This window comes from Sminthopsis crassicaudata, chromosome 3 (assembly GCF_048593235.1).
Source record: "Sminthopsis crassicaudata isolate SCR6 chromosome 3, ASM4859323v1, whole genome shotgun sequence".
Lineage (NCBI taxonomy): Eukaryota > Metazoa > Chordata > Mammalia > Dasyuromorphia > Dasyuridae > Sminthopsis > Sminthopsis crassicaudata.
The window spans coordinates 227029304-227046100 of NC_133619.1; the positions used below are offsets into that span (position 1 = coordinate 227029304).

At 38.2% G+C, this 16797-nt stretch overlaps 1 protein-coding gene across 3 annotated transcripts in view; it reads left to right on the forward strand.

Moving 5' to 3' along the window:
• DPYSL5 (dihydropyrimidinase like 5) overlaps positions 1-16514 on the forward strand; it is a 107015-nt gene extending 90501 nt beyond the window's left edge. For 2 of the 3 annotated variants that reach the window (XM_074300127.1, XM_074300126.1), the window contains exons 9-13: positions 298-439; positions 1841-1983; positions 2846-3053; positions 12523-12691; positions 16206-16514. In XM_074300127.1, coding sequence (XP_074156228.1) covers positions 298-439; positions 1841-1983; positions 2846-3053; positions 12523-12691; positions 16206-16291 — 748 coding nt within the window. In that variant the 3' untranslated portion in view covers positions 16292-16514. The remainder of the gene's footprint in view (positions 1-297; positions 440-1840; positions 1984-2845; positions 3054-12522; positions 12692-16205) is intronic. The other variant, XM_074300128.1, reaches the window with a different exon arrangement.
• Positions 16515-16797: the final 283 nt, after the last annotated feature.

Genomic DNA, 16797 nt, shown 5'->3' on the forward strand with positions numbered 1-16797 from the left:
GGAAAAAAGATATAATCCAGTTTTTTATATGCAGGAAATAAAAGACTCTGTGGCCTTTCCAATATCTATTCCATTATGCCAATGGTACCCCAGGGATATATTTTCTATATTATGTAATTTTCCATCATACAGATTACTTCTCTCTGTCCTTAAGCTTATTAAAAAAAAAAATTGGTTGATGACACTCTGAGATTTCTAACCATTAATTTCTTGATTGGAAATGAGCTGTTTTTTGGCATTTTGGCCAACCATAAGTAGTAGCTAATTGGTGCTCATTATATCTTTCTGTCCCTTCAGTGACACTCTGAACATTGTAGCTTCTGACCATCGGCCCTTCACCACAAAACAGAAGGCAATGGGCAAGGAGGATTTCACTAAAATCCCTCATGGAGTGAGTGGTGTACAAGACCGGATGAGTATCATCTGGGAGAGAGGCGTGGTAGGTTTTCTATGTCCCTGATTTTTTTTTTTTTTTTTTTAAATAAATTTCCCTATCTCCTGCCTCACATTGTTTTGTACTGGATGTTTTGCCTAAGCAGGTTCTTAGGAGGGCTCAATCACCTTATTGCAACAGCTTCTTATCAGAAGAATTCTGCCATTTTACTTCAGGTTTAAGTTTCTTTTGCTCCATGACAGTAATCTGGAACACAATGTCAGGAGAGGAAGTATTGATCTATATCCCATAATTAAAAATGATTACAAACATCTATATTCTTCCCCATCCTTCAGCCATTAAGAATCTAGTAGGAGAGTAGAAAGTTTAAAAACGCACAAAGGAATGCTGAAGAAGTTTTCTCCACTGGAAAAGGTTTCATGGATGAGAGTAGGACCTAATTTTGAAGGTCTTATGATCTGCCACAGACAAAAATATCACTTAGAATATGAGGCCCAAAATTCAGTGATATATTATTTAGACTATAAGCTGCCTAAAGAAAGTAAAGTATAAGTTAACAAAGGTAAAAAAAAAATAACATCTGCCAAGGCAGAGGATGAAAATCTTTAATATAAAAATCAAAAGTCTTTCTCATTTCTCAGAGGGCAAGAAAAATTGAAATTAATTAAACATTTCATTTAAATTTATGATAATTAGCCATATTAGCTTTAGGTAAAATTCAAATTAGCATAGAATTTTAACTTTTATGTTCTGTATCCATGCAGCTATGTTCATTGATATCTTTGAATAATACAAATTTTATATTATATCTATTTCACAGGATTTGGAGCAGAAATTTTGCCATTTTACCTAATTATAAATATTACCTACATCTATGTTTTAATGGCATATGATTAGTGAGGTCTTTGATATATTTAAATCTGTGTTTTTGACTAAAAATGTAACATGTGAAGGAATGATAAGGCTATCCCTACCTACCTTAGTGCCCTGAAAATGTTCAGGAACTATTGGATGCCTTGAAAATGTGCAGGAAATATTGGGAATTGAAATTTGAAATTACAAAAAAAGTGGGATAACTATACTTTCAGCTACACAAAATATACATATAATTATACATTGTTACTGGTTTGTCATCAACAGATTTTACTTTTCTGTAAGTTAGGAGGAATATATATTACAATGCTTTTATATTCATTTTATATTCATTCAGTGGATTTATACTTCACAGCTCTTTGCAGCACTGAGGTAAAAAAAAATATATATATATATATATATATATATACATTTTATATATATATATATAAAATCTCATTAAGAACATGATCTCTCCAGCCAAGCTAATAGGCCTCTGGAAGGAATAAAGGGAAATAATGGAGACTGCATGGTTTTATGAAGGAGTCTCATGGCACTGTGATTTTATGTCTTCTACGTTTCTTTTTTTTCCAGGTAGGAGGAAAGATGGATGAAAATCGTTTTGTGGCTGTGACTAGTTCAAATGCAGCCAAGCTTCACAACCTGTATCCCCGAAAGGGTCGCATCATCCCTGGAGCTGACGCTGATGTGGTTGTGTGGGACCCAGAGGCTACAAAGTAAAACCAGACCCCAAATTAGTTTGAGGAACTTAAGAGAGATAGTATTCTAGAATAAGGGCAGACAAAATGAGACTTTCACCCATTTTTGTAAACCCAGAGCCAAAAGTGGTTTTTACATTTTTAAATAAAGTTTTGTTGTATTTTAAAATGTAAACCTTTATTTGGACCTCAGACTTAGTTTGTTGACCCATGTTCTAGATCTTTTAGAATGATAGAAGCTTTTGAAGCATTGATTGTATTTAATTCCATAAATTTTGTTAAGAACCTACCATGTTGGAGGCAATGTTCTAGATACCAGGGATAGAGAGAGAGGTGATAGTTCCTACTTTTCAGGATCCCATTGTATAAAGAACTGCATGTGAATACCTATAAAACAAAAGAGAGTAAGGGGATAAACGTAAAAAAAAAAAAAAAATTAATCCAAGCAAGTTATTTTAAACCTCTGCTTAAACTAACTAAAACTAATCAGTCTTATCCAGCTGGATTGTTGGTGGGGGAGGGGGGGGCAGAGTGGGACTGGACCTCTGTTTTCATAGTATAGGGAACTTTCTCTGTGGAGGTAGACTAATATCCTTTTTGTAGTCTTGGATAATTGCCTAAAACACCAAAAAGGTAAATGACTTGTCCAGCATCACAAAGCCAAGATATGTCATAGTTGATAATCTGTTATTTCCTGCTGCTTTCTGAGTGGCTGATTAGCTAAAATTCATCACTTGTTAATGGTTCTTTTACTGTATTCTTAGATCAGTGTGGCAATCCACAGTAACTTTTCTAGAATTTAATAGTACCTCTACATAAGCACTGTCTGTAAAGTATGTTATATTTTACCTGTGACACACACATCTCCCTCCCCACTCAGGACCATTTCAGCTAGCACTCAGGTGCAAGGAGGAGACATAAATTTATATGAAAATATGCGCTGCCATGGGGTACCTTTGGTCACTATCAGTCGAGGACGAGTCGTGTATGAGAATGGAGTCTTCATGTGTGCTGAGGGCACTGGCAAGTTCTGCCCACTTCGATCCTTCCCAGATACTGTGTACAAGAAGCTGGTCCAGAGAGAGAAGGTAAGAGTTGGAGAGGGGAATAGGAATATGTGCTTGCACTACTTAGAGATGTCTGAGGAAAACTGGTACTCATGCCAAATCCTTGCACAGTCTGCCTGAGGCCTTGATTGGCTTAAAGCCTTTTCTCCTTCATTCCTCACTTTGCCAAAAAACAAAGAGTAGAAAATGTCAGTGGAGCAAAATGAGATTCAGAAAGAAAAGCTTTCCTGATTCTTCCAGCAGGAAAGCAAATGAAAATATTCTTAGCATCTATCCTTAGATGTCAGAATGTTAGGAAATTGTGGATATATCAGCATTAGATGGAGTTCTACTAAAAACCCGAACTTCTTCAACATCTGAATTTATCACAGGAAATCTGAAACATAGATCAGTCCTGCCTGTTAATCATACTCTTAACATCCAAGCTTTTCCCCTACAGAATCCCATCAGGCAATTAGATAGATAGATCCAGAGAAGACTGTGATCTCCTATATTGCTTAAGAATATCGAGATGCAGTGAACAGAGTGCCAAATGTAGAATCAGGAAGACCTGAGTTCAAATCCAGCCTTACACACTACTATGCCACTCTTGGCAAATCACTTAGCATCCATCTGCTTCAGTTTCTTCATCTCTAACATGTAGATAATAAAGCTAATAATAAACAGAATTGTTAGGAGATAAAAATGAGCAATTTTTGAAAAGCACTTTGCAAACCTTAAAGGGCTAGTAAATGCTAGCTGTTATTTAGGAAGAGGTGTTTAACATTTTGAGTCTAGCCTTGAGTATACTTATATTAATATAAATTGATAACTTTGAGCCCTAGGTACTTCATTTCTTTCGGTCATTCCAGGCTTGTCACATGGATGAGGGCCCTAAGGGACTGGAAGAGATTCAGTGAAGGAAAAATATTCCTGAAGGCACTTAGCTATTTCTCTCACTCTTCCTATCATGAGTTCCCTAAATAATCTATAATAAAATATAGATAGTAAAATATAGATTCAACCTAATGTTACTTTAAAATGCATCTAGTCTGATATATTCCTGGTACTTCCTTGTCTATTCTACTAAGTGTAGAGGCATTTGGGATCACTTATTCTTTTCTCTAACTTCTGTCCTCAAGCTCCAGTGCTCATAACCCCTATCCATCAGAGTATAAGAGGGCTCCTCTCCCCACCCACATATTGAGAAGTCCCTTATTTCAGGGGCTATGAAATCCTTAAAAACAATTCATCCTCTCCTCTCCCCCAACTTCTTTATCTGCTTCTCTATTATACTCAGAGTTGGAAAGGACTTCAGTGTTCATTTATTCTATGCTTCACCTTTGGATTAGTCTTAGTTCTTGTTTTCCCCTCGCTATTTTCTCACTAGTTCAGTGCTTAGAGCATAGTAGATTCTCAGAGTTTGGGAGGGGGTGTGGGTTTGATCCTCTGGTTTTTGGCTATATGATACCCAGAGACAATTCCCAGATAAGTATCAGGAAAATTGACTCAGCTCAAGAGTCTGATACTGCCCCTTGATCTGCAGTTCTTAAATATAAGTTTACATTTAAGTAGGACTAGGCAAGAAAAAGATATTTGCTATTCAAAACAAACGCAAGGAAGATGTTTTCTTGGGTATCTACATAATTGTAAGTCCTAGTTGTCCCCAGACCAAATTTTTTCTCCATCCCCAGTTCTAGAATCAACTCTGGGTTATAGATTCTATCCAGAGGCTTGAGTTGGGAGACAGATTCCCACCCCACTCCTCCTAAGCATCTGGTATTAATCCCTACTTCTATCTACTCATGATCATTAGAATCTCTTTACTAGGAAACTGGTTGATATTATAAATTAAAAGAGTGGATTTTTTTCCCTCATTTCAGGGGATGAAGCATTTTTAGATAGGCCTTTTATAAGAAAAGACAAGTAACAAACTGACCACATTCTGTCTGATTTTTACTCTAAATTTTCTTTTTTTGTTGTTTTTTCAAACCTTTAGTAACTAGTTAACAGTGTTTGGAGTCAGTAGCAGTACTTCTTTCCTAATTGTTTAAGTTAACCATTAGAGGTTGATCATCCTTAATTCTATCCAAAAGATTGCCTGGATGGCTGTTTGAATCATACCTCAAAATCAGCCATCTTTTCCTCCTTATTTATGTAAGTTTTTTCACTGAAAACTTAGTTTTCACAGAATTTCAGACTTGGATGAAATTTCAGGGGCCATACTAGCCAACCCAAACTCAAAAGAAATCCCTATCATAAAACACCCTAGTTATCCAGCCTCTGCTTGAAGATCTGTAAGAAGGAGGAATGCATCACATCCTGGGGAAACCTATTCCAATTTTGGATAGCTCTAATTGTTAGAAAATTTCTCCTGACATAAAGCCTAAATCTATCTCCTTGTGCTTCTGGTTCTAGCTCTAGAGCCAAATCTTTTATTTCTTTGGGCAAGAACATTCTAATTTGATGCATAGAGCAAGGAGAGAAGAAAAGGTTTCCTATGTTCTCTTTGGGATGAAATGGATGGTCTATCTGCATGATCCTTCTGATCCTATATCTGAGGACTTTTATTCTTCAATCTTTTAGTTTTTTCTGCAAAAAGCTTTTCATAGAAATTACAAATTTATTGTTTTAACCTATACCTAGCTTTATTATGCTGAATGGTTAGTATGTTAGGGACAATAGTATACTTGATTAATAATGGAAAATAGTATCTTTTTATTCAACAAGCATTTACAACATACCTACTATGTATCAAGCATTCTATTAGGCATTGAAGATACAAAAATGAAAAATTACTGCCTCTCAAGCTTATATACTTTGATCACCAACTGGATTTCTAAAATCCTCGACAGACAGGTTTGAGCTCCAGGGTACTTAGGATTGTCTGTTGTATAGCAGAATTCTCCCTCCTGTTACCGGAAAATTCTCTTGGTCTACAAATTTATTGTACTCTCTGGGTTCCCACCATTGTATGATGCTTAGATACTTCATATTATTAATGAGGTAAGGAACATTATTTAATTTCAGTGGATGAATTTCCTATCTCGTTTATACAGATCTTCAATAAGGCAAAAGTGAAAAGTGAGACTAATTCTTTGTACCAAAAGATCAAAGCTCTCAATAATCCTATATCCTGAAAGTTCAGAATGTTCTCAAACACTCTTTTAAGAGCCAACAAAGATGAAGAAAAGAAATTTAATACCACATAATCTACACAAAAGAAGTTTTTGGTTGCTAGGAAATACACATTTGAAAATTGAAGATATTAAATCCAAGAGCAAACCAGGTAGTTCCCATCTATGATACAGTGCTGAGTCAAAAACAAAATATAATAGACCACAACATAGGATCTAAGAGGTATTTCATATTGAGCCAAAAGAGTAATACAGGATATTAACATTTGTGATAATCTAGATAATCTCATCAACATTTGACAATGATTCTATGAATTCTTATAATAGGTCTTCCCTCCCCCCCCCAACTCCCATATTAGCCAGGTATAGTATGATCAAAAAAAAATTAGGAAAAATATTTCTAAAATATTCAAGTTTATATCTAAGAATACTTCATAGGATTTCTAGTTAATAAAAATTCATTCCCTAATATTATCTCAATAGATGATGATTCCATGAATAAAAACTCATAAAAGAATCTTTGGTAAAAACATGGTCAAAAAACTATGAAAGCTATGGGAGATGAATTGAAGAAAATCAACATAGCACGAGTTGGATCTCCAAACCCAGCTTTCATCCATCTGGCTAGAAAATATACAAAAGTCTGTCTGACTTATTTGGTTAATTAGTCATCCATTATTTCATAAATAGGATAAAGCAAAAGCTTAATTACATTATACCTAAGGAGTAGAACTTAGGACCAAGGCCTCTATATATCCTAGACAAGGTCTGAAAATTGCACTTGTTTTTGTCTATAGGGTGAAAATAATCTGTTAAGATTTCTTTTTTTAAAAGAACCAGATTTCTCTCCATTGCTCTTTGGAGTGACAGTGGAATCACTGAATCTGGATGTTAATGTTACTGTTCTCAATGCTATATAAGGAAGTGTAAATAGTTCTCCAAGAAAACAAAGTTGGGAAGAACAGTTGTGCTATATCACTGTACTTGGAGAAGGTAGGCTATAGGCAGCCTAAGTATTGACTGACAAGATACTTGAAAGTGGAAAATGCCCAATTCTTGAAGAGAAAAAATTTATAAAACTTGCCATTACCCAAAACATTTGATCAGTAAAATATCACTGAATTTTGGAGTCAAAGGGAACTCAGAAGCCACCTGGTTGGTATCCCTCATGCTCAGAAGACAAAAATGGCATTGCCCATTGGAGACAAGGTACAATGTGTCCAAATGTGGTTGATCAGATCTATTCAAGCTCAGAAGAGTCTATCACAAATGGGATTCAAATAGCCCATATGAGACATTTATAGTGGAGATGTGCAAATTTGCCAGCTCACAGGCCTTTTGAACTACTGCAATACTGCTTTTGGCAGGTAAGCATCTCAGTGCACAGAGCGCTGAGCCTGGAGTCAGGAAGACTCATCTTCCTAAGTTCAACGCTGGCCTTAGATACTTACTAGTATCTGTGTGACCCTGGGCAAGACCCTTGGCAATGTTTGCCTCACTTTTGTCACTGTAAAATGTGCTGGAGAAGGAAATGGCAAACCACTGCAGTATCTCTGCACAGACTTTGAAAGATTGTGGAAAATACAAGGGTCTGGAATGTTTGTCATGGAGTCACAAAGAGTCAGACATGACTTAACAATTCTGCTTTGTTGTTTTTTTCTCACATAAAGCCCAAATTTTCCCTTTGAAAATACCACCTATTGCTCCTGGTTTGAGTTCTCCTATAGCTAAAGTTACTACTTCTTTCACATGACAGTCCTTCAAATGCTTGAATTTTTTCTTCTTCATACTAAACATCTACCCTTCATTTTATATATTTATGCCTTCAAAGCCTTTCATCATCCTATCAATAATAATTGATCCAGCTGCTGTCTTCCCCATCTTTATGAGCTTAATCTACAGAGGTATTGAGGTCCATAATCACTCAGAAAATTTCAGCCTAACTATTCACACAGAAGAAACCCAAGTGAGTGAAGAATGTCCATTGTCCAGATTATCATGTGTACCATATCAATCTCTGTGTCTGTGTGTATGAAATCTTAGACAGGCATTGCGGCTTGACTCTGAATTGAACTAAGAATTTTATTGCTTTTTGGAAAATCATGCAATGCTTTTCATGATTGCAAGCTTCTCCCTGAAAGAAGACCCATCTTTTATATTAATAATTTAATAATCTTCTTATGATTTGGTATAACCACAAATCTTCACTATATCACAGTCTCCAGAAAATTAAAGTCAGAAGCCACCCAAAGAGCAGTGAAGAGAGCCAATGTGACTAGGCTGCAACGTATCACCAATGAAGACCTGCATAAGAGAAGCTGTGTATAGGGAGTTAGCAGAGTAATGGATATTTGTAAAAGATAGAGCTAGTCATGTATTCATAGGGAAAGATTGCCAGTGGATAGCGAGTGTGTTCCATTTTTATCTATATAATGTCATGATACCTAGAAGAAAAGCAACAGAATGCTAAGTGGACATATCTGGAGCATTTTAGGAGAAGATACAAACAAGAATCAAACAGAATGAGAAAGCATAGATAGGTTGCAATCTGTACTGTTAGAAAAACCACCCACATCATTGAGATCAAAAATTCTTCAAAGTGTTTGTCAGTTTCCAAAGTTTCTGTTCACCAAAGTCTTTGAGCTTTATTTAGTCTGGTAAATAATAAGTGGAAGAAATTTTCTTAAGAGTATGAAATGGGAATGTTCAGTGAAAACTGCTAATACAGCTCGTTTGAAATATGGAATGTATAAAGGGGAGAAGAATGAAATTAGGTGAAGAGAAAGTCCATGAGATATAGAAATGTCAATGGAAATGAAGACAATGTATGACAATCAAAATGAGAGGCAACACTTCCTGCCTCCCAGAGCAAGAAACAAAGAAAAAGGATAAATTCATGAAATTAGAGTTCTTGTGAACTCTAAAGATGAATGAGATAATAAGTTGAAGCTGATGGATTTGAAGTGGTTGCTGATACTTAAACAATAGAGTGTATTTTGAAGGCTGTTAAAAAGTAAAAATCACTAAAAGTTCAAGGATCTGTGCTCAGTTGGGTATGCCTTGTGCTGACCTAGCACCTCCTTTGTGGCCAAGTAAGTAGTTCAACAAGTTTCTGTATTAGCAACTTGTTGGACAATGAGTTTCTCAGAAGTGAGTGTAGATTAGTACTCAGATGATAAACATATTGCCAATGACCTTGAATTTTTCCCAGTTTGGTAGAGCTAGCCATATCTGTATTCCATTAGTATTGCCTTTCAGCCCAGGTCACTTCCGTACCATGATCGAGCATCAGAGAAAGATTTTTAGATGAATGAAGGATACTGAAAAAAGACTAAAAATTGGAGGGTAGTAATTGAGATACAGAAACAGTTTGGGGAAAGGATGAATATTATTAGGCACAAATTTTATTTTTCAAAGATGCTATGTTATATTCTCCAGAACAATCATTAGATTCTACATAGACATCACTTCTGTAAGAGCAAAGCAAATGACAAGAAAGCAACTTGATCTATGGAGTTGCTTCAGGAAAACAAAAGTGAATATTTCTATTAGTATGGATTTAGCCAAATTCCCTATTACAGATGAGGCATGAAAAAAATCACAATGATAATAACTTTAAGGTCTTGAAAAAAATGTAAATTATATATTCAATATATTCTTGTTAATAAGCCTGGGAAATTTGAAATAAATAGATATAAAGTTATACCTAAAGCATTAATCATTTCCCAAAAGCATGATATATCATAACTGATTTGTATGGCTCAGGGATTATTAAGAAGTATAATATTAATTGAGTGATTTTAGAGAGAAAAGGAGAGATAAAGGGCACTTCTTAATGTGTGCACATACATAAGACTATTAATTTTAAGATTTTTCTTACAGGAAAAAAGTGATATGGGAAACCCTTGTTGAACTTTGTTGTCTGAATGCCAATTTTAGAAATTGCAGCTAGCTAGGTATTCTAAGGAATTTTTGGACAGGCATATGCTAAATATATATTCTTTGAAAGTGTTAATAATGGAAGCTTGAATTTTTTAATTACAAAATACCTTCATATACATTAAGGAATATCTCGGGGGGACATAAGTCTTGACTTTCTTCCAAAAAAACTTACTTTTCTGGCTCCTCCTCTCCCCTTACACCCCTTATCTCAAGCTTTGACTTTGGAGTCAGCATCCTAGACGTCAATAGAGAGCACATAAGAGGGTGTGATAGCTTGTCAAGTTCCATATCTGCTTCCAGCATCTGGCAGAGCCTTGTTTCTATGTGGTATTCAAAGGAGACAAGTTAGTTTATTACTGATATTTATAACTACATTGGTCTCACCCAGCATCAACACCTAATATGATGCTATAGAAAAATCTTAGATTCAGACCTAAAAGTCCCAAATTCAAATCCCAGCCCAGTGCACAGGGATGTTGTACCCTGACGCATCCTTCTTTCCTTTCAGCCCCCTTTCTCTCATTTGTGAGTTCCTCTTTTGGTCTCTGTTTCAGGGAGGGCCCTAGGCCAACCTGCTTCTGACTTAAAAAGATTTTGCCACCATGTTTCCTCTACTCCTCAACAGATACTTTTTCCATTCCCTACAGCTTTCTAGATCCTTTTTTGTGTGTGTTCTTCTCTCATTAGGATGTAAGCTTCATGAGGGCAGGGGACTGTCTTTTTTTAGTGTTTAACAAAGTGCCTGGCACTTAATAAGCTCTTAATAAGCTTATTGCCTGTTTTCCCTGGTTGACTCTGTGTGACCTACTTTGAATGACTTTTCTGGACCTCAGTTTCCTCATCTGTGAAATGAATGGGTTGGATTAGGTGACCTTTAATGTCCATTCCAGTTCTAAATTTGTGTTTGTGTGTATGAGAGAGGATGACTGGATTTCAGTGACTCCTGGGGACCAAGAATCATTTCCCCAAATTTGAGGGCAAGGCAAAAAAGAAAAAAGAGCCTTACTCTGCATCCCTAAGTTATGTAAAACATAAATACAGCACCTCCCCCACCATGTCCTTAGAACACAAAGTAGCATGGACCCCTGTACAAGATATATGCCTAATTTCACCCCCACACTAGGAATCTATTTCACTGAGAGCACAGGAAAGGATGGTAGACTTTCTGGCTCCTGTAGTATAAGAGAAAGTCATCTTCACCTGTCTATGATATTGGCATTTTATAATATATTTATTTAATGAGGCCATTCATTTTTCTCTTCTCTACTTAGTAGCAATTTTGTGTGTGTTCTCTTGAGATCTCTTAGATAAAGGTTCTCTGTACTCCTCTGGCTAAGATGGTCATCCCTTTTTTATAACTGCAAAGAAAGGAACCAACCAAATCATCCTAATTAATAGTTAATAAGTTAATGTTAATCTAATTAATCAGTAAATAAGATACAAGGTTGGCTTATTATTTCCACAATCTAAACTTTAAATGCTAAGTGAATAAATTTTTCTTACTATTTGTGCTTCTATAGTAGGAAAATAGGTCCTATCTAAATCGTATCTTCCCACCTGCAGCATGGCGAATTTTCTGAAAAATTGTTTATCTCTTTGGGACAATACTTTAAAATCAGTGTTGTAACACAGTTCAATTTGATAAGCATTTATAAAGTGCCTTTTGTGTTTGAGGCCTGCTGTTGGTTGCCAAAATAAAATAGCCTCTACCTTGGAGAAATTTAAATTCTGCCAGAGCAGAATTGGTGGGGTGTGATGTGGAAAAAGTCTGAAGAAATACAATAAGTAGACAGATAAGTAAATACAAAGTAATAGGGTTGGAGAATAGTCACTAACAAGTAATGGAAGTATCAGGATCAGAAAAGGCCTCTGGTAAGGAACAGCCCCAGAGCTAAGCCTTGAAGGAAGCAAGAGATTTCAAAAGGGGAAAGCAAGAAGGGATAGTAATCCAGACATATGAGGGATGCCTCACTCTACAAAGGGACAGTGGGGGAGATGTAATATTTATATAACCACTATTTCCGTAATGAAATCACAGTGACAATAAGCATTTTGGATATTAGGCTACAGGAATGTGTCTGAACCTACCATTCATTTTATTCGGTTTTAATTATTCTATATTATCAATGTTCCTTAATGTCCCCAGAACCTATATACTCCAAGGACCAGGGGTGCCTCCCCTGTTTCCTTGGGTATCTCTAGTGTTGAAGATGAGCCTGGGGCTTTCTCTACACACACACACAATTCAGGGACACAAAAAAAGAATTCTTCCTTAGAAATCAGACCGTATCCGTTGCTCTAGAGGTGAGTGTAGCTGCATGCAGTATTCTGTGGCCACCAAGAATATCCCTGGAAGAAGCCCTGAGTCAAACCACTTGGCTCTGATGGTGTTGTCTTTTTTTTTTTTTTCCCTCCCCTCCCCCCTTTATTAGAGCTTAAAGGTTAAGGGAGTGGACCGCACTCCCTACCTGGGGGATGTAGCTGTGGTTGTGCATGCTGGGAAAAAAGAGATGGGAACTCCACTTGCAGACACTCCCACCCGGCCAGTCACCCGACATGGGGGCATGAGGGACCTTCACGAGTCCAGCTTCAGCCTATCTGGTAAGAGCAGGGGCAGCACAGTGTGGGGATCATCGCTTGGGCCCTAGGGGGGTGGGGGCAGGGGGGCAGGGAGGGCAGAGGGAAGAGGCGAAACTGACGCAGCTACGTCAGGTAGGAGGAAACTGCCTGAAGTACCTGTTCATCCCTCCCCCACTCTCTGGAAGCCAGTGTTAAGAGTAGTAGAGCTAAGAGTTTTGGCGCAGGCAAGGATACGATTTGTCCCTAGAGAGTTCCCGGGAGCTACTTCCTTTAATCAGTGTGGTCACTACTTTCTCTGCAACTTACAATCTTAAAATTGTGTGGGACTCTTAAAAGATTAAATGACTTGCCCTCCATCATATGGCCATTGTGGATCCAAAACTGTACTCGAACCCAGGTCTTGTGGCCTGTGAAGCCAGCTCTCTAACCATCATACCGCGGTGCTTCTCATCACTCTTATGGAGCTAGGTGTTACATTAGACAGACGCTGAGATGAGACAGGGACACTGGGAGAGGGCCACCTCTCCTGAGACTGTCAATTAAACCAATATTTAGCATTTCCCACCCACCCCTTTTCCATCTACTTGAGGCTTCAATATATAGCAAGTTCTACTCTAGCAATGAATCAGCACCCCAATGTGGATGTCAGCTATCCCTGTGGATTCTGGGAGCCCACCTCTTAATTTCTCCAATCAACTTTCTGGCTCTTGCCTATTCTGTAGGATTTCTTATTTCTGATTTTTTTCCCCTTTCCCTAACGTCCATTCTCTCATTCCCCTCCCCACTCTTTTCCTCCTTTCCCCCCCCCTCTCTTTTTCTATTTTATCCACACACATCATTTTTCAGTTTTCTGTCCTTTAATCTTTTAAACTTTTTTCCCCTGAGGCAATTGAGGCTAAGTGACTTGCCCAGGGTCACACAGCTAGGCAGTGTTAAGTGTCTGAGAACAAATTTGAATTTAGGTCCTTCAGGGCTGGTGCTCTATCCACTGCACCACCTAGCTGCCCCTAAACTTATATTTCCTAGACCTCTGTTGAAAAGATGCATTATTTCCTTTTCTTTTTCTTTCCTTATGAGTTCCAGTTTCTTTTTTTATCTTTCCTCATAGTCTCTCCCTAACAGCCTGTAAAATCTTGGGGATCCTTGGAGTATCTGGGTCCAATTCCAGGATCTTTCATTCCTTCAAAAATGGGATTCCAATTTGATACCTGAGCCTGGGGCCATGGGCTGCTTCTTGGCAAAGAGAGTGTCCTCATATGCTCTGACATTTAATAGCAACATATGGAAAAACTACTTCTTGCTGGCAAGTGCAGAGATTTTGGAGTTTATAAAATGTGCTAAGACCTCCAAATTACTCTATGTTAGGAGGAACTATAATCTCTCCTCTAAAAAGGATAGTGAGCACCAATCTCCCAATGTTCTACAGTTAAACATTTGATTCATTGTAGAATCTCACCAGCATGGCAATTGGATTGAAGGAAGGATCTTATACACTGACTCAGGAATAGGAAGGGCCTTTTATTTTTCCTTTTTAAAAAAATATTTCTGTTGATGTTTGTTATCTTAATTTAATATATTTGGAGCTTAAAAAAAAAAAGGACCTCAGAGATCATGTAGTACAACCCCTAACTCAACAGATGAGGAACCTGACTCTCTATTTACATCCTAAACATTAACCTTTTAAAGAAATTTTTGTTTTTCATTTAACCAGAATTTTTTTTTCTCCCAACCATTTCTGGTCAGAGGGTATGCACAGCTTAGTGAGATCATTTTGTGATTAATCATAGTTATTTCCCAACCACTTACAATCTATACTGAACTCTCCTTTGTGACAAAAAAAAATCAATTTAAGTAAAAACACCAAAAGTAGAGAAACTTTGTCTGACAGTGTATATAATATTCTTTCTTAATAGTCCCCCCCCCTGCCTTTTCTGAAAAGGAAAAGGTTTATTTTCAGTTCTCTCCTCTAGAACCTCTTCATTAGTTTTCCTATTACTCAGAATTCACCTTCCTCTTGTAATCATTGTGTATTTTGTTTTCAGGAGTGGGAGTCTTTAAGGAGTGGGAATTATCATGTCAGAAGTATGCAAAAGAATACAGACGTTCTTGCAGGGCAGAAATTTTCCATTGCTATCATTGCTCCCAGCAGTTATGAGGAGTGGAATACAAAATAGAAAAGGGAAACCCACCCCTTCAGTAGTCTCTGGTGGGAGGGGGGGGGAATGGTACTTTGAGACTCAGAATGCTTCCATATTTGATGGTTTTTTCTTACTATTATGCAGTCTAACTCAGGTTCTTTGGTATGTTGATTACCCATCTCCTCCTGGCCTACCAGAACCACCAACTACCCCATTATAATTAATTGTAGAATTGTAAAAAGCATACCCTTCCCCATGCAGAACCACATATAGTCATATCTGTTCTATCCCCAGCAGTAAATAGAGCCTCTATCCTCACCTTAGCTTTCTGAGCTACCAGTTCTCTTCTTTCTATGCAGAACTCAAGAAAAAAAATAGTATTCCCGTAAGTATCTAAAGATACATATCTAAAGATTGGGGGGAGAGGTCATAGACAACTAGAAGAAGAGATCCATGAGGATGGTGAGAGGGTCTAGAAAGATGCCCTACAAGAATTAATTGGAAAAACTGGGGATGCTTAGTTGAGTTTAAAACTCAAGAAAGGCATCAGAGCTGTTCTTAAGTATCTATAGGGCCCTCATTGGAAGAGGGATTATCCTTGGCCATGGATGGTGGAGCTAGGAACAGGAAGTTGTTGAGATGAGAGGCAGAAATAGGTTAGATTTCAGTAAAAGCTTCTTGACAATTAAAGCCATCTGGAAATAGAGTGGGCTGTTTGTTATACCAAGGCTGGATTACCATTTATCAGAAAAAACTGTAGACAGGATTATTTGAATATAGATTTTCTAAGAATCTCTTTGGCTCTTCCATGTTTGTTTCTTCCCACCTTAAAGCCCTTCCCAGGCCCTCTCAATGATCTGGACGTCAATGCTGTGTTGGCACCTTAAAGCTAGAACTCAGCTGGCTCCATTAGATTTCATGAATCTCTTGTTGTAACTAAGTCTTGTTATGTCTTGCCAGGGTTTTTGAAGTCTGGCTCTTTCATTTCTCAGTACATTGAAAGATTTTTGAATTGGAAAGTAGTGTGGCAAGAAGGATATATTTGGTTAGCAGACCCTTTCCAAGAGAGAGGGGCCCCTGCCTGCTTTTAGACCCTTTTACTTTGTATAAACCATCAGAATCCTTGGGTGCCAAATATATACTGATTATGCCCCCAGCCCAGGACAGATCCATAGAATAAAGAACAGACTGTCCAACTGAATCAATCAATCAATAAGCAATTGGTACATGCTGTGTGCTAGGCATTTTGCTATATTCTGGCAATATAAAAAAGGCACTTAAAAAAAAAAAAAAAGGCCCTGCCCTCGAGGAGCTTGCAATCTAAAGCCTGAGGGACAGTGTAGCGGGCCATGGACAAGGTTAATAGCGTCTCATGCTCTGTCGTTCTGCCCTTACAGGTTCTCAAATCGATGACCATGTTCCAAAGCGAGCCTCGGCTCGGATTCTCGCTCCCCCCGGAGGCAGGTCGAGCGGCATTTGGTAAAGACGCTGACCAGCCTCCCATCTAAGGATGCAGCAGCAGCTAGCCAGCCCACCTTCTGGCCACCACTGCAGGTTGCATGGGGAGGCTGGGCCAGACAGTCCAACACCCTAGACGGCGGGAGGGGGGAAGGGAAGGGCACACAGGACACTTGGGAGCACTTCACATGTCTGAAACGTCATTCACTATGCTTTGAGCCAATCCTAACAAGCACTTTGGGACGATGCTCCTCTTGCTGTAGTCCTTTCCTTTCCCGGCCTCAGCAGGCTGCATCTGTGGGCCAGGGGGACCCGGCACTATGCACTGACTGCATTGCATAGGCAGCGACCTCGCCCCAACTCTCACACTGGCCTCGGGCTGTTTGCTTGGCGAGGAAGCATCAGCTTGAACGGCCTTCTTCCTAGCCTGGCCAGCCACTGTCCAGGGCACTTTGGCAGAAGTGTTTCAAAAGAAGTCGTCTCCCTCCCCCGTCCCAGGCTCCTTCCCATCCCCTGGCCCTCCTCGATAGC